This window comes from Chrysochloris asiatica, unplaced genomic scaffold (assembly GCF_000296735.1).
Source record: "Chrysochloris asiatica unplaced genomic scaffold, ChrAsi1.0 scaffold00219, whole genome shotgun sequence".
In the NCBI taxonomy this organism is placed as follows: Eukaryota; Metazoa; Chordata; class Mammalia; order Afrosoricida; family Chrysochloridae; genus Chrysochloris; species Chrysochloris asiatica.
The window spans coordinates 1,893,959-1,917,750 of record NW_006408737.1 but is presented as its reverse complement, the minus strand read 5'-3'; the positions used below and the strand labels follow the sequence as shown (position 1 = coordinate 1,917,750).

The following is a 23,792-nucleotide window of genomic DNA, read 5'->3' as shown; positions in this document are numbered from 1 at the left end:
GCACAGGGGAAGGATTGCATGGAGGGGATTGTAACCATGGCAATGAGATGATACACGATAGAATGAATGTAAAACGAATGTTCTCCCATGTATACTATCACATAATTCACAATAAATCATTTAAGAAAAAAAAACAAAAAAAACCTGTTGATCTTTTGGTTATCAGCCAAACACTTAACTCCTTTGTGCTATTCTAGTGAGAGTTCTGCCATAGATTGCATTTTGGATGAGGCATGTTGGTTTCATCTCACAGCGACCCTGTATAGGGCTTCTGAGGAGCAACTGGTGAGTTTGAACCACCAACCTTGTAGTTTAAACTGACCTTGCAGTCTAGTGCTTATCCCACAGTATCACGCCAGGATGAGGCATTGTTTGTTGTTAGGTGCCATCGAATCAGTACCGACTCATAGTGACCCTATGCACAACAGAGCAAAACACTGTCTGGTCCTGCACCAACCTCTCGTTGCGGGGGGTCTTCCTCTCTTTCACTGACCCTTCCTTTACCAAACATGCTTTTCTTCTCCAGGGAGTGGTTCTTCCTGATAATATGTCTGAGGTATGAGAGAAGGAGCATGCTGGCTGTGCTTCTTCCAACACAGATCTGCTTGTCCTTTTGACAGTGCATGGCATATTTAACATCCTCCTCCAATACCATAAGTCAAATGCATCAATTCGCCTACAGTCTTCTTTATTCCCTGTCCAACGTTAACATGCATATGAGGCTATTGAAAATGCCATAACTTGGGTCAGGTACAACTGAGTCCTCAAATGGTATCTTTGCTCTTGAACAATTTAAAGAGGTCTTGTGCAGCAGATTTGCCTAATGCAATATGGCATTTGATTATATGAAGAAAAACATGGCATTGGGATTGGAGGAAGACTCATTAATAACCTGCAGTATGCAGATGATACAACTTTCCTTGCTAAAAGCTAAGAGAACTTAAAATACTTACTATTGAAGATGAAAGACCACAGCCTTTGGTATGGGTTGCACATCAATGTAAAGAAAACAAATATCCTCACCACTGGACCAAGAAATAACATTCATATAAATGGAGAAAAGACTGAAGTTGTCCAAGACTTCAGTTTGCTCAGATCAACCATCAACACTCATGGAGGCAGCAGTCAGGAAATCAAAGGACGCATTGCATTAGGGTGAGGTCTGGGGAGAAAGAAGCACTTCCTCAAAACCAACCCATCCTTCCATTCTGTCCCCTCTCTCGGCTCTCTCCCTGACATGCTGAAAACTTCAGCCACATCATACCCCTCACGCTTCTTAGGCTGTCTTCAGCTCTTTCTGGTTTGTATTTCTACACGCCGAGTCCTTTCCTCTCTTCACCTGGTTAATTCCTTCAGGGCCTAGTCAGAAATTTTCTTTGCTAAAGTTTACCACCATTCCCCAGAGACTTGGTCTTTTCTTCCTCCAGGCACCATCCTTTATTTTTTAACTACTGATTGTTCATATTTTCTGTCTGCTTGTTGCTTTTTAAAATTTTACTTCATTGAGTGCATAAGCCATGTGTCTTTTCCGATACTGAGCATATTGCCTGGCACATAGTAGGTTTTCAGCCAGTACACAATACAGTGTGTGTGTAATTGCACAGGCAGGAAAGGCTGAGGCGCCCCAGAAGAATTTGTCTTGATGAAATGCTCCTGAGTCTCAGATCTCCAGATAGCTCCCAAGACTGTTTGTAGCTTGGGGATGAGGAGCAGGCCTAAGGGAACCATTGGGCTGTGAATTCTGAAGAAGTTAGTTAGCTCCAGGTAGAGAGCCCAAACCTATTCTCTTTGACCGCCCTGCAGTGAGTAATGCTGTATAGTTCCCCTATACTATGAAGCTCACCTTGAGCGGCTGCCTTGAGCCTATACCATCTGTTCCTTCCTCCCTTTATGCTTTCCTGGGTCGTGCCATCCAGTCCTCAGTTCTCTGCACAAGCCTGCTGTCTCGCCTTCTCACTTGCACTCACACACTCTCACTTGGTGATGTCATCCTTTCTCATGACTTCTATCACCTCTGAGCAGGAGCAGGTGACTCCCACATCTGAAGTTCTAGCTCTGACATTTCTTAATCTCTGCCCCTACCACTTCCTTAGACTTTCTGACTTCTACTGCCTTCGTTTAATCATCATCCCTTTTCACCCTCACCAGCACTAAATTGTCTGTTTGCCAGATTAAACTTCCCTAAAATGGTTGTGGCTCTTCTTTTAGTTCTAGAGCACATTGTAGAGACCCATTACTTTTTGGACCTTTCTTCATTGGACTTTAGCATGACTTTTCAGCCTCATTGCTAGCTGAGTATTTCCTGGAACTCTAACCTCCAACCCAGCTCATTTTTCTACTCAGCCCTTGTTCTGTAACACCTGTCTAAATCTGTGCTGTCCTTTAGGCCCTTCCTGTTTCAGAAAGCCTCTCAGTACCACTGCAGCTTAATGGTTCTTTACATTCCCAGAGAGAGAGCCTTTTGTTTGGCAACTCATTATGGGCATTATTCTACTGTGGCTTTTACCTGAAATACTCACTTAGACTCTACTTGATGAAATGTGCCTCATTCTGCAACTTGGCCCCTCTGCAGCCTGTGCACAGTATGCTGTGGTTGGTAAAGTCTCTGTTGACTTGTAACCGTTGCTGTTTTGTCAAACTGCCTTCATAGAGTTTCCAAGGCAGTAATCTTTATGGAAGAATCAGATGGCCACATGCTTCTCCCACATGCTGAGCACTTAGCCACTGTGCCACCAAGGCTCCTTTTCATAGGTTGGCAGTAGCTTATAAACCTGCCTAGATGGTGCCCCAACCTCACAGATCTGCTGAATCCCATACCTCCCAGGCCATGGTGATTGCAGTCTTGGTAGCCAGTACCTTTGCCTTCTTTGGTGCTGAGGACCTATGTATTTGACTGTATCCCCTCAACTTGGGGAAGATTTTATTCCTGTGCAGTTGCAGATGGCCTGGCAAAGGAGTTGTCCTTTAATAAGTGGGCAGTGGGGTGAGGGGAAAAGTCTGAAAGAAGGAAAAGGACACGATTGGTACAGGGCTTCCTGACTTGTGGCCTACTTCAGAGTCAGGAACAGCTTGCCTTCATTGCTTCTGAAGCTGTCCAGGGTTCACATTCCCATTCAGAGTGATGTTCTGATACAGGGACTTGAGACTAGGCCTGATCATACAGTGGATGACAACCCAACTAGAAGTCTGAGAGGACCTCTGTTATCTCTGATAGAATTCCAGTTTAGCCCCCAGTTTAGGAAAGGAGGTTCCATGACCTCTGACACTTACACATTGTCATGACATCAACCCTTGGACATAGACAATCTTTGATTTTGTTTCAGATTAACTTAAGCCACTTTTCCTCAAGCCTTTATTGAGACAGAGAAGCTGTCGTTGTTCCTTTATAGAATAACTCTTAAGAAACTTGAGGTTGACATCTTATTCCCTCAGCTCTCTTCTTCCAAAGCTGAATTGTTTTAGCAGCGTTCTCCTTTTGATCAGGAGCTTAATTTATTGTCTTCTCTCTACAGAAAGTTATACAAGCGCTATGCCTTCCTGCGCTGTGATGACGAGAAGGAGCAGTTCCTCTATCACCTGCTCTCTTTCAATGCCGTTGATTACTTTTGCTTCACCAACGTCTTCACTACTATCCGTGAGTAACTCTGTGCTTCCCACTTGCCTTCTCACTGCACCTGCCCGAGACTCACTCACCACTGTCCCCTTTGTAAAGAAAGACTGTTGTTTCTATTTTCTGTTTGCCTTTTGCATCTGTGAGGAGAGAGGTGCATTTGCCTTCTTTGGAGGTGGTTTTGCTCCGAAGCTCTGGTTCTTGCTCTGAGCTGGGTAGCTCAGTATTTTGGCCATCACACTGTCAAAGTTCTCCTAGGCATTTCTCTGAAAGCCTAAGGTGATGACGGTGGAATGGAGTGGGGCCACACACTTCGCTGTCCTCCTTGCACACCTGTAAAGAAACTCCCTTTTATCATGAACTGAGAGGAATACTCAGTATCACAGACTGCAGACCAGGCCAAAGGAGAAAATCATTCTTCTGGAAGGAGCATGGCAGTGGCCTGACTCTGCCTTAACTCATGTGTCCGTGATCAGAGGCCACCCCTGCTGTGGACCTGAGTCTCCCTGTTTGCAGAATGAAGAACAAGACTCAATATGGTCTAAAGCCCTTCAAACCTCGGCTTTTTGTGAAGCCAGGATCTCTATTAGGGGATGGTTTCCAAATTTGCCCTGTGGCTGATTGTTTTGCTAGTTACTCAATAGCATGGGCTCTTGCTCCTATTTGACACTCCATCTTCCTTCTTAGAAACTAGTGCTGTGGGCTTCAGTAAAAGCGGCATTGGATTGAAATTTAGGACACCAGAGGCTAACTCTCTGTGCCTTGGGAAGGGATGTTAATACCTGTTGTGACCTCTCCTAAGAATGAAATAGATGATGCATTGAAAAGCAGTTCAATTACGATGTCCAGAGTTGGTGATACTTTTTAAGGAACTGGTTCACTTAGTTCTGAGCCTACAGATGGACATGGGTCTTTGCCATTTTGGAGGTAACCTTGAGAGGGGAGATTAACTAATATTCTAAGCTAGCCAGAAGCTTGTTTTGGAGACCTGCTGCTCCAGTGCTCTGTTGGGGCTGATACAGCAGTGGTTGTAATCGTGTGAACACATTTGGAGCATGTCGGGGCTCCATCAGCTATCAGAATAATTCCCAGTCCCCCTCAATGCATTTGTGGTGTTTTTGAACAGTGATCCCTTACCACATCTTGATTGTACCAAGCAAGAAGCTGGGGGGCTCCATGTTTACTGCCAACCCATGGATCTGCATTTCGGGAGAATTGGGTGAGACACAGATCTTACAGATTCCCAGGAACGTGCTAGAGATGACCTTTGAGGTATGTATTACCTGGGGTCTATAACCCCAGACTGTGAGCTCTGAGTTAGCAATGCCTACTTTGTGGGACTTTGTGTAGCATTTCACGGAGGCCTTGCTCTGCACAGTGTTAAACATCAGCACAGCTAGTCTGTCCTGTGATGATCTGAGGCAGGAACCAAGGATTGACCCCAAGGAGAGGGAAGCCTGCCTTGTCAACAGTTCCTGGCTGGAAGGCATTTACTTATTTGGTCTTGTGTACCTCTTGTCTATGGTGTATTGAGAAATCCCCAAGAGTTCCTGTTAGCTCTTGAGCCCAAATAATCACAGAGGCTCCTGCTTCTGTGCTTCTGTTCTTCCTCTAAGTAGCAGTACTGTCTTTCTTAACCATGGGCTAGCTCCTGAGACACTGCTGTACCATCAGCCTTGGCAGCAGGTGGAAGCATGAGCTCTGCTATTGCAGATGCTCAGGGGCCAGGTTACAGGAAGCCAGTCAGATCTGTGCCTCTGAGGGTTGACAGTCATTGCTCCTATTTCCTGACCTACTCATCTTCTTTGACGATTTCCTCACAGTGCCAGAACTTGGGAAAGCTCACTACTGTCCAAATTGGCCATGATAACTCTGGGCTGTATGCTAAATGGCTGGTGGAGTATGTGATGGTCAGGAACGAGATCACAGGACATACCTACAAGTAAGTGTTTCCTCAGCTATGCCCTAAGAAAGGGCTGGGGTGCCCTACCAGGGACTGCCTTCAGTGCTTAGGTATGAGTTCTCAAGTAGACCCATTAGGTTGTGACCAGCGGAAGCAGCTTCCTATCTGCCTAATACACCTGAAAAGAAATAGGAGGATTTCCTAGGGCAAAGAGAAAAGCTGTACGGCATTGTTGTGCCCCCATGTCACTCAGGTAACTTCCCTGATGACACCCAATTGGCTGAGCAGGACCTGGAGGGGACCCCCCAGCCTGGTTTCAGAGCCTTAAGGGAAGGACACCGGAGGAGCTAACAGCTCTGACAGGCCATTGACTGACCTTCAGGTTTCCATGTGGCCGGTGGTTGGGGAAGGGCATGGACGACGGGAGCCTGGAGCGGGTCCTGGTTGGGGAGCTGCTCACATCCCAGCCTGAGGTGGACGAAAGGCCATGCCGGACCCCGCCGCTGCAGCAGTCTCCCAGTGTCATCCGGAGGCTTGTTACCATCTCACCCAACAACAAGCCCAGTAAGTGCTACGCAGCCTGGATAATGGGCAGCTCTCGGTGAGCTATCCCAGTCTGTACAGTTGCTGCGGGAACCACCTCTCTGACAAAGCAGCCTCGGGCATTTGTCATCCTTCTCTCTTAAATCACTTGGGGTGTTAGATACCCTCCTTAGAGGTGTGGCAGGAGAGGCAATTGCTCAGAAGCATGGCCTGAGTGCTCTGTACTGTTTGCGTATGACCTTACAGAGGAGAGGCATCTACATTCTGGCCTTCTCCTTCTTGGCTCTTGGACTTTATGGCCAAGTCTTGACCTTCTTTTGGTTGCCAAAAAGTCCCAGGTAAAATAAAAAATGAAATTGATCAGCAATTGATAGAGACAGGCTCTTAAGGTTTTGGCTTTTGCTTTTGTCCCAAGATTTTGGAAAGACCTAACTCAGCTTAGCTTGTGTGGGCAAGAGCCACTATTTCCCAGGGTCTAGGCTTCCCTGCCTCTTTCATGGACCCCTCCTCAATCCTCAGTCTCCTGCTCAGCCTCCTAAGCATGGCTAACTTCCAAGATTGGTTAGGGGTGTCTGCTTGATTTTTATGTAGAGCTAAACACTGGGCAGATCCAGGAATCCATTGGAGAGGCAGTCAATGGCATTGTGAAGCACTTCCATAAGCCTGAGAAAGAGGTGAGTTTTCCTGCCTTCTAACCCAGTAAGCGGGGATAATTTTGTTTTTCAGTCATGTCATTGCGTTCTTTCAGGCTCCTTTGCTCTGGATAGCAGTCTTATAAAGTATGTTTTTCAGTTAGTTTAAGATGAAGCAGATTCATTCCTCTGCCGTCCTCTGTCTCAGGCTGCGTTGTTTTCCCTCCACACTGATGACCCAGTGGAGTCCCTGGGCCTTTAATGACCAGTGTCTATTCTTGTCTTCTTCTGAATTTGCCTGACAAATGAATGGGCTCCCTGAATAATGGCCACACCATTATTTATATATATATATTTTTTGTCCTCCTGGTGGGGAATCTTGCTGGGTGTGACCCAGATCCATCATCCATTCATTCAGTGGCCGTTCATGAGAGCCTGTAGTGAGCCAGACAGGGTCTGTGGGGATAGAGAGGGCTCCTTCCTTTCCTTTGCTGCCCTCCCAGCTCTGGGCTGTGGGTTTGAGGATGCAGCAGTGGGAAGGCAGCTGTGCTAAGGTGAGCCTGGTCCTCTCCCTGTTTCCTTTAGCGAGGCAGTCTGACGCTGCTGCTCTGTGGAGAGTGTGGACTTGTGTCGGCCCTGGAACAGGCTTTCCAGCATGGATTTAAGTCACCCCGACTCTTCAAAAATGTCTTCATCTGGGATTTCCTGGGTGAGTTGGGCGAGGGTGTAAGGGAGGGAAAGGCATGCAAAGATGTAGGTGGATTCATAGAATGGGTGCTGACCACTGGCGTGGGCATCTGAGCTACAGGACCCACATCAGTGATTCTCATAATTGTTTGTGTGCTTGAAGGGAATGAAGAGTTCTCTTTACTCTCATTTCTTGGGAATTGCACAGAAAAGATTCTTTTTAGTATCTATTATTTGGTAATGTGGGATTGGTCCTAAGCCCGTACACATTCTCTTTGTAGATTCAAGAGGCCAGTTGATAGCATTAGAACCTAGGCTCAGTGGTAGACCACTTGAGAATTCTCTTGCTTTGCCTTCAGAGTTGTTGTTTTTTAATCTTTAGACTAACAAAAACCTATTTTTGTATCGAGGGCCACATATTAAAAAATAAGGGCAGGAAACTTAAAGATCATTTGAAATGTGACCAGCGATGGTCAGAACAGAAGATGTTCTCATTAGGCCATCTGTATGGCAAGTGTCAGAGACCGGTTGGGTCCTGAGCCTGTGTCACTGGTAAGCCTTTTCATTTTCCATAGAAAAAGCACAAACCTACTATGAGACGTTGGAGCAGAATGACGTCGTTCCTGAAGAAAACTGGCATACAAGGGCCCGGAACTTCTGCCGATTTGTCACTGCAATCAACAATACTCCCCGAAACATTGGCAAGGATGGCAAGTTTCAGATGCTGGTGTGCTTGGGAGCCAGGTACTGCAGCCGGCGTCAGTGGTGGTGCTGGAGACCTAGCGTGGCACAGGAGGTGGGAGTGGTTAATGAGGCCTTGGAGAGTTTTCTAGCAATCTTCATTTCCTTTGTGTACATGTGGGGGTATTTGGGAATGGGAAGGAGAGTGTATGTGTAACTACCTGGGTGGGGAGAGGCCACATTTTGGTGGGAAGGATGAAAACTTGTTGTATCTAGTCATTCCTTCAGTAAGTGTTTGAATATGCCAAGTCTTCTGAAAGGTGAATAAAAAACATGGTCGTGACCATTTAGGAGTTCATTTGTTCCTCATATTGCAGAATTGTCATGAGGATGAAATTTCTTACAATGATACCCGACACATAGTAAGGATCCTGGTGGTGTTGTGTGTGCTAGGTAACCACACATTGGCAGTTGAAACACACCATCTGTTCCCGGAGAGAAAGATGAAGCTGTCTGCTTCCATAAAGATTTGTCGTTTCAGAACCCCTATATCAACTTGATGGCAGTGGGTTTGGTTTTTTGGGAGGGTCTCTTTGCTAACCTCTGTTGAGGAAGGAAGGGAGCTCTGGGGAGGTACCAGCTTCTTCAGCTTCAGACTTAGTTCATGGAGAGTTAGAGCCGGTTTCCCCCTTAGCCTTGAACTAAAACCACCCTTTCCCCTGTCTCCCTTGCCCATCTGCCTGATCCCACCTTGCTAGAGACCACCTTCTACACCACTGGATTGCCCTGCTAGCTGACTGCCCCATCACCTCTCACATGTATGAAGATGTGGCACTCATCAAAGACCACACGCTTGTCAATTCTTTGATCCGCGTGCTACAGACATTGCAGGAGTTCAACATCACGCTGGAGACATCCCTGGTCAAAGGCATTGACATCTGACCTCTCAGCACCAGCGACCAGCAGGACCAAGAAAGACTCCCATCCTGCAGCTCTGACCCTTCTTTCCAAAGGGACTTCATGCAAGTTGTGCAGGAGACGAAGGGGAGATGTACACACATTGTAAAAAGAAACTAGAGGATTTTTTGGAATAAATAATCTATTTTAGAGTTTATTTGCTGATTTGCTTTTTACACACTTTCATGTGAAAGAATGATAGGGAGAGGGAGACGAGGTTGGTGCCGCTTATTTTGAAGCTGGTGCCCTCCCTCACCATGGCTGCATGGTGGGAGCCTGCGGCCTCCCTGGACTGAGCCGGTGGTGCCACATACAAGGTGGTTCTGCTTCCTCGCCCCACTATGTTCATGAGGCCATTCCACATCGTTTTTAAACTAATGTTTTCTATATTAACATTATTATGGATATTTGGCTTTCATGGGCCAGACACAAGTGTGCTGAGCAGGAAGCTCCAAGCTCCACTCAAAGGGATTTTTAGTAGTACCTCTGAGGGGCACAGATGAGTCAGCCCCACCCACATTTTTCTCTCTCTCATTTTTTTTTTTTTGGTCAGTATTATTTGGGAAGGGGAGACATCCCAAGAAGTGTCATTGCAGAAATTGGGTTTCCTCTTGGCACACAGTTGCACAGAAGTTAACATAAGCAGGTTTTAACAACTTTTTAAAAATTTTAACATTATTTATTTAACCCGTCATTTTGTGTGTTTTAAGTCATTTTTTTTTTCTTCTTCCCTTTTAATAAGGGAAGGAAAAGCTTGTCACAGTCTAACTGGCTATGTTATTACTGTTAACTTTATGTTGTTCTGCAACTTAGAAACCAGCTACAGTATGGCCCACTTAATAAAACACCTGAAACAAAATGACCTGTGTGACTGACTTCTCTGGGGGTTTGTGAGCAGTGGGTGACAAAGTGCAGTTTGGTTCCTCTGAGAGGACTGGGTTGTGGGGACACCTCTCTCTGCAGGCTGCTTTGGGCTGCCCAGGATGCCCGAGGACGTGGTGTCTTCTGCTGCAGCGCTAGGAGCTTTTATAGCTGTGTATTCAGATGCTACATGAGAGGGATCTGGACCAGGGTTTCCTCCACTCCACAGAGGAGGAGGTTGAGGTACAGGGGGAGAAAGACCTTGTCAAGGTTGCAGAAATGGCTACTTGACTAAAACAGGCTGGGCTGTTTCCAGAGGGGTTAAGGAGACGAGGTGTGGAAATACAGGACATGTGAGGCCCTGTTTATGTTTGGGAAAGGGTTGTTGTTGTTTTTAAGTGCCATTGAGTTGATTCCAACCCATAACAAACCCTGTATAGGGTGTCCAAGGACACCTTGGTGAGCTTGAACCACTGACCTGGTAGTTTGAATGACTTTGCAGCCTGACACATTAGCCCACAGCGCCATGCCAGGGAGAGCTTTTTTGTGGGACGTGCTTGCTTTTCTCTGGTTGGCAGGTAGCAGACTTTAAGAGGATCCTGGGAACCAGCTTCCTTCTGTTGTTCTTTAACTAGTCTGCTTTGTCAGAAGCTCCAGAAGTGTAACGTGATCAAGATGACCACTGCAAACCAACAATGTCTTCTGTACTGCTTCCCTGATTGTTGTTAGTGTCTTCAAGTCACTTCTGACTCACAGCCACCCTGTATAGGGTTTCTAAGGAGCAGCTGGTGAATTTGAACCACTGACCTTGCGGTTTATAGTATTCCTGCTGACCCGAGTGCCCTCCCCTCGTCCACTTCCTATTCATTGTTGAAAGTTTACCAGCTGTGAAGGTTTCTCTGATTCCCCCAGACAGAGTTAATCATTCCCGGATTGTGTTCCTGTAGTTTTTTTTTAAATGTTGGTACCTCCTCTCAAATGACCTCAGAGAAGTCCATTGTCTGCTTTCGTGTTAGGCCCACTCCTTTAGACTCTGAGCTCCCAGAAGACAGAAAGGATATCTCGTTCATCTGGATCCTTGATACCCACAGGTGATGGGTGCCCTGTTAAGACTTCGTGAAGAGATGAGGAGGAAAGGGTCTAGAGGCTGTAAGACAACCGCAGTGTAGCATCCTGCCTGCAGGGGGTGTACGTGGGCTGTGCTGCCCCCTTACTCAAGTCTGGGAGTCCAGGACTTTGAAGGTATAGGAGAGGGAAAGTCAGGGGAGGTGGGCAGCACCCTTGCATATAGAAACAGGATTCCTGGCTGGGAGCATTAAGCTCATCTATATTTCTATACATTGTGGGCCTAGGCCTGCAGTTACCTAAGATACATGCTTTACACATGCACCTCTCCCTTTTCCTCACAATCTTTAAGGCATGTATAGATAGGTGATCCTTGGCTTATAGGTGAGGAAGTTGAAACTCAGAAACGTTTGTTTAGTCACTTGCCCAAGGCCACACAGTAAGTCTTTTACAGTTAACATGCATGGTTTCTGCAAAGCTAGTGCCTTTCTATTGACTACTACTCCTTCCATTGATTCAGGTCTCTACTCAACTACTGTCAGAGACTTCCCCTGACCAATCCTGAAACAGAAATAGGTGCCACTAGTCCTTGTTTTATCCCCTTATTCAATTTTTTTTTAATACTTAATACAACCATTATACTAATTATTTTTAAATTCTAAGTGTTATGTTCACTCAGTGGTATCTGGAATCTTGGTGTGGCGCTGTAGCATTGGTAAACACTAGATTGGCACTTCAAGCCCACTAGCTGCTCTTGGAACCAAATGGATGAAACATAGTGCTATCTGACATATAGTTATTGTCAGGTGCCATTGAGTCAGTTCTGACCATAATGACCTTACTACATACAACAGGACAAATACCTCCTGGCTCTACTATCCTTGTAACTGTTGCCATGTTTGAGCCCATTGTTGTAGTCACTGTGTTAGTCCATCTTGTTATGAATCTTCCTTGACATCCTTCTTCAGGGACTGGCTCTTCCTGATAACATGGCGAAGGTATACACAAGATGAATTCTCACCATCCTTGATTTGCTCATTCATCTGGCAGTTCGTGGTATATTCCATATTCTTCACGTAATCCTACGGACATTGAGTAGTCTGATATCTGTAGAATAGTTTTATGGGCAGTGGTTAAGATCACAGACTATGGCACCAAAGTTCTGTGCTTGAATCCTTGCTCTGCTGTTGTTACCTGGGGTTGTTGTGAAGATTGAATGAGCCTATTGCCATGAGGCAGAATTGGTAACTTTTATCTATTATCTATCTCTCTGGAACAATGTTAGGCGTGTAGTAAATGTGCTGGTTTCTCACATACAGAAATGACTGAGATCCAGACCTCCTGCCCTCGAGGATCTCAGAGGCAAGTGTTAGAGGACAGTATGCCACCAGGGGAAGTATTAGCTCTGAAAAATTATACTGAAAGTGGAGGACAGTCAGAATTGAGGTCAGCCAAGGCATGAAGATGTGAAAGTGGCTGCCAATTTGGAAAGCAGGGGGATTTCTTGTGCTAGTGTAGTCTGAAATGGGGAAGGGAGCTAATTTGTGGGCCCTACATCAACAGGAAAGTGTTGAAAGATACCCCAGGGCCTGAGATTGAGTGAAGAAATCCTGCTGCTTCAGCACAAAGACCAGAGCCATGTCACTGATGTGTGGCATTCCTACTGGGCACTGCATGCCAGGAAGAATGGTACTGCTGCTCTGGGCCCTCCTTGTCTGCATGGAAAACCCCTGGTCAGACAGACCACAAGGCCATGCTGTGCAGCATGGAGCTGAGTGCAGGATGTTTACTCTGTCATTGAATGCAGCATGTTTCTGAGAGAGTGTGGCCTGAACTTGTCACAACATATGCTGATGTTTGGGCTTCCACTTGGCAGACCCATCCTGTGGATGTAGTGGATGGGGGTCATCTGTCCCAATTTGGTAGCTTGGGAGTACCTCCCCTCAATGACTTTCTTCCAGCTTTAGGTACCTGAGCCAATCAATGCTCAGGGCAGTTCCTGTATGTCAGGGGTAGGGAACCTTTTTCCTGCTAAGGGCCATTTGGATATTTAAAACATGGTTAGTGAGTCATACAAAATTATCAACTTAAAAATTAACCATTGGAACTGTAGTTGCTTTGGCAAGGCCAGACCAAATGGTTTTGAGGCCTTATATGGCCTGTGGGCCAGACATTGCCCACCCCGGCTGTGATGATGGGTCTAACTTACACAACTGTCTAGTGCATTAGCATCACGGTTCTGTGTGGAGGTGTACAGCACCCAACACTCATTTATGAGCTTCATTGGAGGGCCTTGATCGCTTCACTCAGCTACAGCAATAGACGTGCAACCCCCTTCCCAACAAATGTTGCTATGAAAGGGGGTGTGAAGCATGCTTTATGAATCAGGGCTCTCCTGGGACCATCGTTCTCTACTCTTTCTAACAGCTTTGAGTCTGCTTTGAATGTCTGACTTTCTACTGTTTTGTCTTAAACCTTGTCGCAAATCTCTTTTGGAATTATGTGTGATACAAGAGAGGAGATACTTCAAGTACCCCTAACAGTATCTAAAGAGCACTCAAGTCAACTGCATTCCTGTGTGTAGGGTCTAGACCGGCCTCTCCAGCAACTCAAGATAAATCAAATGCATTTTATTTGCTCAGCAAGCCTTGTCTGCCTTGGTTTCTGCACCTGTACTGTTTATCAAACTCCAAAATTTCAAGGATTCGTAAGCAATCAGATAATTGAACTCAGCATTATAAGGCAGTCACACTTGTAACCCTCACCTAGTATAAAATAGAACTTTACCAGCCTCTCTAGAAGTCCTCCACGGTACCCAGCTCAATCCCAACTGCCTCCGTCCTTCCAACTTCTTGACATTTATAATAAACACTTCCTTCCGCTTAAAAAAATTTTTTTTTCTCTCACCCTACTGTGCATCTACAGACACTACCGTTGAGTCTTTTGATATGTCTTTCAATTCTCTTAATTGAAAGGCTCCCCTCCAGTCCTTTCTTGTCCTTAGAATTTATATGTTCAAGAACCCTGACTGTTTAATCTGTTGTTTCTCAGTCTGGATTTTGCTAATTTCATGCTTGTTCAACATGCTCCTTTATCCTCTGTATTTCCTGCAAATCAGTAACTGGATCCAGAGACTTAATTTGCTTTGGGTTTGAGATGCTAGATGATGGTGTGTCCACTCATCAGAAGGCCCATTATGTCTAGTGTTTCACTTTTTCTGATGTTAGCTATTGATGCTCAGTGCCTATATTCAGAAATTCATAGGGATAGTCTAATCTGTTATTTTGTTTTCATTTATGACAATTTATAAGGAGATCCTTCCCCTCATCAACTGTTTGATTCCTCAGTACAGTTTATATAGGAAAGACAAGGCAAATGTTTGGTTCTTTCATTTTACTTACCAAGATTTTAAGAAAATGAACTGGTTCCCTGTCACACTTAGAAGAGCAAGTAACAAACAAACAAAAAAAAGTTAGGAATTTAAATGTGTTTGATCCATTTCATGCCATTGCAATGATTATCTAGATATATTGTCCCATCTTTGGTCATTGGGAGCCTCTTCAAGTTGGCTTTTGAGTTATTTTGACAAGACCCTAATGGTTTTAGATACTTTCTTGGCTTTCTGGTATTTCAAGATGTTCCAGGCCCATCTCTTACATTTTCTTCCCTACCTTTGGAATTTCTGCTCTCGTAAAGATTTACAGCCTCGGAAACCCTGTACAGAGTCGCTATGAGTTGGAACCGACTCGTCACATAACCACCACCACCAGCCTTGGAATCAGCAATTTCTCCCCAGTCCCTTAGGTTCTTTAACGGGAAATGGTGTTTCAAGAACCTTGTGGGCATTAGAGATGCTCATTAATACTGAGTTGGTATTGTTTCTAGTCCTATTCAGTAGACAAAGCTTGGATTATTCTTAAATGTAACATTTGTATATGCTTTATATATTTAAATATGTATATTTAGAGATGCATATTAAAGATCTAAGAATTGCATGTTGTGTTGTTAGCTGCCATTGAGTTGGTTGGTTCTGACTTATAGCAACACTATATACAATAGGATGCAATGTATTTAAATAATATATTTGTGTGTGTTTGTGCTTGTGCATATGTGTACCTCATGATTTTATACTGATATTTCCAATGCAGAATTACAAGTTTTTTACTTATATATTTCACCTATACCTTCAGTTTTCCATAAGGAGAATAAGGATGTTCAAGGGCAGAAAGATTGGTATAATTAGAATGTCTTACAATTAGTCATTTGCTTTATTCCACAGTACACACCCACCTGACTCGGGATAATAATACTGGTATTTACACCACCAATTAAGGTCATGGAAAACAGTTAAATTTTTTCTTATATGCTATCCCATTCTTCCCCTTAATTCCCCATTCTGTTTTATTTTTTTATGGTTGTACTCTTATCTTTGACAAATCATATAGCCTTTTCTTTTTGGGTCCTCTGGGAGAAGCAATGCTTCCATGTTTATTTCCATGGTTTCTTAAGGGGAAACTTAGAAGAGGGAACTTTGGGGGATAAATGACAATCCCTGTCAGCACAGTTCTTCTTAGGGCCATAATTGGTACATACCTCTCCCTTGCACACTATTATTATCAGCTATCACCTCAGCAGGCCTTGATGGTTTACCTGGTGGTGCGATCCAAGTCCCTACTCTTAACAGAGTGCCATGATATGCTTGGGTCTCTGTCCATTCGTGTCAACACAGCCCTGTGTCTATTAGTTCTCAAAATGTCTGCATTCCCCTCTTCACAGTGTACATTCACTTGGGTAAATAAGCCTAGGTGATTCCTAGAACTCTAGAGACTATTTACAGTATACACTTGTCACAGGGTTAATTTTCCTGGGGACTGGGTTCTTTGGCCAAGGGGTTCTGGATCTAAAAGTTGGTCCAGAGCTGAGAGCTAAAGAAGGAGTCTTTTTGCCTTCTTTTGTAGATGAAAGCCTATAAGTAAAGGGATTTGACCTACATAAACTGTATGTTGAGTAGAAGTTAACTGGGCAGATGGAGATGGGAGAATGTTCTAGATAGAGGGAACTACTTTATGTCAAGCATCTATGGTGTAAAGGTAAAACACACAGGTAGAACAGAGGACAATGGGGAGTGTGGTGGAAATGAGGCTGAGAAATGGCTGGAACCCAACTACGCAGGGCCATGAAGTTTTATCTTAATAGTCCTGAGAAGAGTCCCCAGGAGGTGAGTGACGTGTATAGCTTTGTATTTCAAGGCTTTCCCTCCTACACTGATGTGGAGCATGGATTGAAAGCGACCGAAGGGATGTGAGTATCCCAGTTAGGGACTAAAGGGGACAGGAAAGCAGTTTAGGTTTTGGTGGGGGGGGTGGGGTGGAGTTGGAGGCAAGGGAATGGATTCTAGAGTTGTTTGAGGGCATGACTAACAAGACCCAGTGATGGATTAGATATGGGGTGAGAAAAAGGAGTGGGAAAATATGTTATTTAGGTCTAGTGGTATATAAATAGTCAAGCTAAAATGTGTGAGGTGGTATATTTATCTGTGCTCATACTCACCTATGGGTACACTTGAGCTGTTTTGAACTTCCTTTATTCATATTCTTTCTGAGGGAGGTGGGGCTGGCTGGGCAAACTTAAGAGAATCTCTGAAATTCAGTTTTTCCTTCCTGCCTTCCCTTAGTGGAAAATAAAGCCTGTTATTCCTTCCAAGGTGGGGCAGGTCCTGAATACTTCTGCCCTGGCCTTCAGGCTGGGATCACAGTGATCTCAACTTCTGAAGAGAGGTTTATTATGGGGTCTGACCTTTCACAGACTGGGTAGCTGTGACAACCTCCAACCTTGGAACAGGGATTAATTGCCCAGAGCCCAGTTTCAACTGCTTCACTTTCTCGGCCAGATCGCTAGGCTGCTTCTGACTCTAGAGTTGAGCCAAAGGTTTCCCTGGACTAACCTGTGTGCTACTTTCTGTCTCAGCTCAAATTCTTGGCTCCTGATCTTTGTCTTTAGGATCCGAGCAGTGGCCTTCTGTACTCCTAAAGGAAGCCATGGACCAGGCAGTCTTTTGAATCTTTATAGATTCCCTTTTCCAAGAGGTTGCTGATCTTATTGATGTTACACCTGAGAATCAAAAACACAGACCACACCTGTGTTAGATGTAATGCAACCAGAAATGCAGGTGTTCCACCATGCAGTCTCCCACACAAGACCATATCTTGGTCAAGGACAGAATCCAGGGACAGAATGATGATAATGATAATGAGGGTGGTGATTGTGAATGTTGTTGTTGTTAAGTGCCATTGAGTCAGTTCCAACTCATAATTTCCAAGGAGCAGCTGGCAGGTTTGAACCGCAACCTTGAGGTTCAAACTTACTTTGCAGTCTAGTGCTTATCCTTCAGCATCACACTGTTGTTGTGAGGGGCCATCAAGTCGGTACCGACTCATAGCGACCCTGTGCACAACAGAACGAAACACTGCCCAGTCGTGGGCCAACCTCACAATTGTTGCCACGCTTGGGCCCACTAATGTTGCCACTTTGCCAATCCATCTCACTGGGGGTCTTCCTCTTGTTCTCTAACCCTCCACCTTACCAAACACGATGTCCTTCTCCAGCAACTGGTCCCTCCTGACAATATGTCCGAAGTATAAGAGATGAGGTTGTTGTTGTTCTATGGGCTGCCATGAACAAACAGCTTTGTGTTGGAAGAAGTGCAGCCAGAGTGCTCCTTGGAGGCCAAGATTGCCAAACTTCGTCTCTCATACTTTGGACATATTGTCAAGAGGGACCAGTCACTGGAGAAGGACATCATGTTTGGTAAGGTGGAGAGTCAGAGAAAAAGAGGTAGACCCCTGGCAAGATGGATTGGCCAAGTGACAGCATCAATGGACTCAAGCATGGCAACAGTAGTGAGGTTGGCCCAGGATTGGGCAGTGTTTCATTCTGCCGTGCATAAGGTCACTATGAGTCAGTACCCACTCGATGGCACCTAACAACAACATCAATTAGAGATGAAGTTTGGTCATCCTGGCCTCTAAGGAGCACTCCAGCTGCACTTCTTCCAACACAGAGCTGTTTGTTCATGGCAGTGCATAGCACCTTCAACATTCTCCTCTAACACCATAACTTAAAAGCATCAATTCTTCTACAGTCTTACTTATTCACTGCTTATGCAGTTATTGAAAATACCATGGCTTGAGTCAGGTGCACCTTAGTCCTCAAGCTGACATCTTTGCTCTTCAACACTTTAAAAAGGTCTTGTGCAGCAGATTTTCCTAATGCAATATGTCCTCTGATTTCTTGACTGCTGCTTCTGTGAGTGTTGATAGTTGATCCAAGAAGATTGAAGTCCTTGACAACTTCAATCTTTTCTCCATTGACAAGAATGTTGTTTATTGGTCTAGAGGTAAGGATTTTTGTTTTCTTTACATTGAGATGCAATCCATACCGAAGCTGTGCTCTTGGATCTTCATCAGTAAATATTTTAAGTCTTCTTCAGTTTCAGCAAGCAAGGTTGTATCATCTGTATATCGCAGGTTGTTAATGAGTCTTTCTCTAATCCTGATGCCACATGTTTCTTTATAGAACCCAGTTTCTCGGATTATTTGTTCAGCATACAGATTGAATAAGTATGGTAAAAGAATATAACCCTGTAGCACACCTTTCTTAATTTGAAACCATTCAGTGTTCCCATGTTCTGTTCAAAAAACTGCGTCTTGGTTCAGGTACAGATTCCTCATGAGCACAATTAAGTGTTCCGGAATACTTATACTTTGCAATGTTGTCCATAGCTTGTCATGATCCTCACAATCAAAAGCTTTTGCGTAGTCAATAAAGCACAGGTAAACAAACATCCTTCTGGTATTCTCTGCTTTCAGCCAAGATCCATTGGACATCAGCAATGGTATCCCTTGTTCCACGGCCTTTTCTGAATCCGGCTTGAACCTCTGGAAGTTCTTCGTCAATGTAGGATTGTAGCCGTTTTTGTATTACCTTTAGCAAAACTTTATTCACATGGAACTTTCACTCAATCCAAAATAAAAACATTTAATAAAAAAAATAAACTTTACTCACATGGGATATCAAAGAGATTGTCTGATGATTTCCACATTCCGTGTGTCATCTCTCTTTGGAATGGGCACAAATATGGATCTTTTCGAATCAGTAGGCCAGATAGTTGTCAGCACTACACTGGGACTCCATTGTTGAGTGCTATTGAGTACTGGTGTGGTTGCTATAGGATAAACACTGGACTGCAAGATTGTTTGAACTACAAGGCTGGTGGCTCAAACTCACTATCCACTCATAGTGTCTCTATGAGTTGGAGCCAATTTAAGGGCACTTAAAAACAGCAAAAACAATTCTGAACCAAGAACTCTTTCAAGTACTTTACAAGTGTTCTCACCTGATTCTTAAAAGTATTATTCCCGTTTAGCAAACAAGAAGTCTGAGGCATGGAGAAGTGACAACATGACCATATAGCTGGTAAGTAGGAGAGCTAGTGAGGGATAGATAGAGGGCAAGGGCCGCCCCAGCACCAGACTTGAATGGGCAATATTATAAAGGAAAGTGGATGGCATCGTGGTCAGCTGGGCATGGCTGCAATCTTGTTCTTACTGGTCATATGTCTTTGTGAAGTCCTGTTACTGACCTCCCCACAATGGGTCTGTCTCTCCTACCCTACGCTGTTCTACAAAAATTCCCTCAGCATAGCAAGAGGCAGGAGCTTGTGGATAGTTGCCAAAGCCACAGGACTTGACATTTACACTTATTCTTGGGCTGATGCTGCTTAAGCAACCAACTCTTGATTTCTGTGCTGCCTCTCTTACTGAAAATAATTTAATTACAAAAGCAGTGCGTGTCATAGAAAATGCCTAGTCATTATGCATGTAATGAGAAGACCAGCAGAACTGAACCAGCTGCTTGCAAGTCAGGGGAGATTACTCTAAGAAGCTTCTTGATGCTTATTTGCATCTGAAAGGTTACAGTTGTCCTGCTCAGAAACACAGGTTCCACAAGGGAGGAGGCCTCTTACTCCTAGAAGGAAGGTCAGCCAGGACAAGCAGGAACTGGGTGCTTCTTTGTTGTGTAGAGCAGTAGCCCCCTCAGCAGTGCCTCATTGTAAGGTATTTGGGGAAACAAAGGAAAAGGCGCAGCGCTCCATTTGGGGGCTAATTAGGGAGAGAGAAGGGAGCAGCTGCAGGAAGCCGGATGCAAGGAAATCGAGAGCAGCAAGAACAGGAGGAAATGGAAGTGAACCTGAGAACTAAACACCCGGAAATTCACAGCAGTGCTGGGGGAAGGGCAGTGGAGTTTACCTGCTCCCTGCTGGACTGGAGTCCTGGTGTGGCGCTGTGGCCTAATCCGTCAGAGTGCAAAGTTGTTTGAACTTCAAGGTTGGCGGTTCAAGCTCACCAGCTGCTCCTTGGAAACCCTATACAGGGTCGCTATGGGTCAGAATCGACTTGACAGCACCTAACAACAACCGCTAGACTGATGAGCCCTCCTTTCCCTGTCATCCTGGGGTTCATGGCATCCTGCCCCTTCACTGTATGCACTGTTTCCCTGAGTTCCAGGCCTCTCTTTTTCTTAGTTTATTCCCTTGTTTTCGTAGAGCTTAAATTTCAGTACAATCCCTAAGAAAGAGCAATGGGGTGTAAGTTTTTTGAAATCTTAGATATATGAAAATGCCATTATTCTGTCTACAGATTCATAGTTTGATAAAGACTTCTAAGTTGGAAATGCTTTCCCCCACAATTTTAATTCATTGCCTCATGCTTTCTAGAATGAAGTTCACTAAGAAGTTCCAAACCATCCTGATGTCTACTTTGTTAATTTTTTTCTTTTTTCTGGAAGCCTGTAAGATTTTATTGCGTCTGGTAAGGAAATTTGCCCATATCGGTATGTCTATTTTCATCCACTTAGTGGGCCCTTTCAATTCATAAGCCTTAGTTTGGGGCAATTTTCTTAAATCATTCCGTGGATGTTTTCCTTCCTTTCCTTTTCTCTGCTTTCTTACTGGGATGCCTATTATTGAGATACTGTCTATTTTGGACCTCATTTTATCTCTCTTTTTGTTTTGTTTTGATCTCTTTATCTTTGGAAGATTTCATTTGTTTTATTGTCCAGCACTTCTTCTAAACTTTTAAATAAAATACAGTATACAAACAAGGTGCACAGTCACGAGTGTACATGCCATTCAGGAAATGATCTCAGACTGAAAACAGGTGTGTAAGCCCTGGTGTGGCGCTGCAAGTTGATGAACTGGATTGCAAGGTCAGTTTGAACTTCAAGGTCGGTGGTTCAAGCTCACCAGCTGCTCCTCAAAAATGCTATACAGGGTCCCTATAAGTTGGCACCAACTCGATGACACTTAACAACAACAACAAGCCCCACCGAGGCCAAGGAGTAGATCATTGCTAGCGCCCCAGCTATCCACTCACCCCACCCCCATTTTTTTTTCTGCCCATTTCCATCTCTAGAACAATCAGCATCCTAACTTTTAACACCACAAATTAGTTTTTCTGTTTCCAGTGGTTTTACAACTTCGTGTACAGATAAGATGTGCTAAAACAGATTTCTTGGAATTGCCTAAGTTTCTGATTTGCTAGGTCTGAAGTGAAAATAGGGAAAATATGCATTTCTATCAAGTTGTTGGTGACGCTGATGCTGCTGGTTCCAAAAAAACACTTTGAAAACCACTGGCCTCTTATTTAGCTTATCATATATAGCGGATGGTCACCATTTTGTGTTTTTGTTTTTTCCTTTCCGGCTCAACATTAACTTTGTGAGATTCATCTTATAATTTTGCATGTAGCTGATGTTCATTCATCTTAGTTGCTGAAGAGTATGAATGTACCTCATGGCATGAAGTTATTTTCCATTCTGCTATTGATGGGCATTTGAGTTATTTCTAGTCTTTGGTTATTATGAATAGTAGTACTAAGAACATTTTAAAAGAGTCTTTTGGTGCAAACATACATACATTTCTGTTGGCTATATAGTTGTTTATAGGAGAGGAATTGCTGGTAGGGAGCATTTTTCAAACTCTTTGTCAAAATGGCTGTTCAGCCCTGTGGGTGCTGCAGAAATAGTAACTTCCCTGGAGGGTTCGTTCTGGTGTCTTCTGGGAGCCATTCCTGAAAGCCCATCATAGAGATCACCTCTTTGATTCTTTCAATCATTTTATAAGTTCTCAGTTCTCTCTGTTACATCCTTTTCTGTTTATCTAGAGCCTTTCTGTTTTCCTAGTATAATAAGGGAACTGCCTTTCCAGGATGTAGACAATTATTATCTCCAATAATTTCAGGTTCCTAATTACAATCACGCCATGGGTATGGATTAACAGCCAGGTTTCTCCAACAAGCAGAGACAAGTGCCTGTTCTTTGGCACAGCCGAGGGCAGCTAAACGGAGGAACTCAGGAAATAGGGTACTGACTGTGCATGGCTCCCATGGGTCCTGCTTCTGCCAGGTGGATGGGGCCAAGGATCTTATTTACTGAGTTACTGCTTTGTACCGGAGTCTGTACTCAGCACTTCACAAACACCATCATCTCACTGTTGACTAATCCTGCAAAGTAGGTATTGTCATCCTCGGTTTACAACGGGAAGCCTGAGACTCAGAGAACCTCAAGTGACTAGTCCAAGATGCCATAGATAAAAATGATAAGAGTCAACATTCAGTCTGTCTCCATCCTCAGTCTAGACTCATTTATGTTTTCAAAATCTCCTTTCCTATTTATGAAAATTGTTGTTGTTAAGTGCTGTCACGTCGATTCCGACCCATAGCGACCCTGTATACGGTTTCCAAGGAGCAGCTGGTGAGCTTGAACCACCGACCTTGCAGTTCAAACGACTTTGCAGTCTGGCACATTAACCCACAGTGCCAAACCAGGACTCCATTTATGAAAATAATACATGTTAATTGTAGAAAACTTTGGTGTCATGGCTTTAGACCTGATGGCAAAATTGAAGCAGGGGCTACTTTTTTACAAACGTACTGACCTAATTATAAATTCACTGGTCTCTTGACCTCATCTGCTGCCCAGGTTTTGATACAAAATGTCTGGAACTATTTTCCTTACTCTTTCTTTTCTTTTCCTCTTCCCCTTGAACGTTGATGTGAACAACATTGCAGAAATCAGAAATAATTGACAAACTGGCTTTGTGTTCACCTATTAAAAAATGCCAATTACCTGCAATAAAATTGCAAAGTGGATCAAGAGATAATTGTATGGGCTTATAGGCCTCATCTTAACTTGTTTATCTAATTAATAGACTCTCTGAGCTCATTTAAAAGGACCACAGCATCTATAATATCGGTAATTTCACATGATGATTTTAACGACCAATCAAAGTATGTGTGTTTTGATTGCCCATTCTTGCCCCACAGGCTTTAGGTGATCATTACCAATGTTGCCACAAGAATTTAGAAGATATTATCTGTTGTCTGTTTAACGTAAATTGGCTCAAGAGAATAACTCATCATAATTAGGTGGCAGCAGTTGGAGGTCAGCAATGAAAGTCAGTGTGTGGCTGAAAATGAACTATGAACAAACCGACACATCAAAAAAATCCTATACGATGAACCACCATGATATTAAAAAATAGTTGGATCGAAACTTCATTAAACTGTCAGTTAACCTGGCAGTCATGACAATAAAAGCGGTCTTCATTCCAGTTATTTTCCTTCCTTAATGGCAAGAGGGCCAACATCGCTCAGCAACTGAAAACTATAAAGCTATAATCAGTGGAAACCTCTTCCCATCCTTGACCCTTATCTACCCAGTTCCCATCTCTGTCTTGGGTAACCATCTTTATAGTCTCTCATGTATTTTTCTAGAACTTCTTTATGTATATACA

The 23,792-nt window shown here is 44.0% G+C and overlaps 1 protein-coding gene across 1 annotated transcript in view; it reads left to right on the top strand.

Annotated features, from left to right (window-relative positions):
- Positions 1–9,872, top strand: part of DENND5A (DENN/MADD domain containing 5A) — a 111,969-nt gene extending 102,097 nt beyond the window's left edge. The window contains exons 16-23 of the mRNA XM_006872993.1: positions 3,513–3,634; positions 4,737–4,882; positions 5,434–5,552; positions 5,896–6,077; positions 6,648–6,730; positions 7,274–7,397; positions 7,951–8,119; positions 8,815–9,872. Of these exons, the coding sequence (XP_006873055.1) occupies positions 3,513–3,634; positions 4,737–4,882; positions 5,434–5,552; positions 5,896–6,077; positions 6,648–6,730; positions 7,274–7,397; positions 7,951–8,119; positions 8,815–8,998 (1,129 nt within the window). The 3' untranslated portion in view covers positions 8,999–9,872. The remainder of the gene's footprint in view (positions 1–3,512; positions 3,635–4,736; positions 4,883–5,433; positions 5,553–5,895; positions 6,078–6,647; positions 6,731–7,273; positions 7,398–7,950; positions 8,120–8,814) is intronic.
- Positions 9,873–23,792: the final 13,920 nt, after the last annotated feature.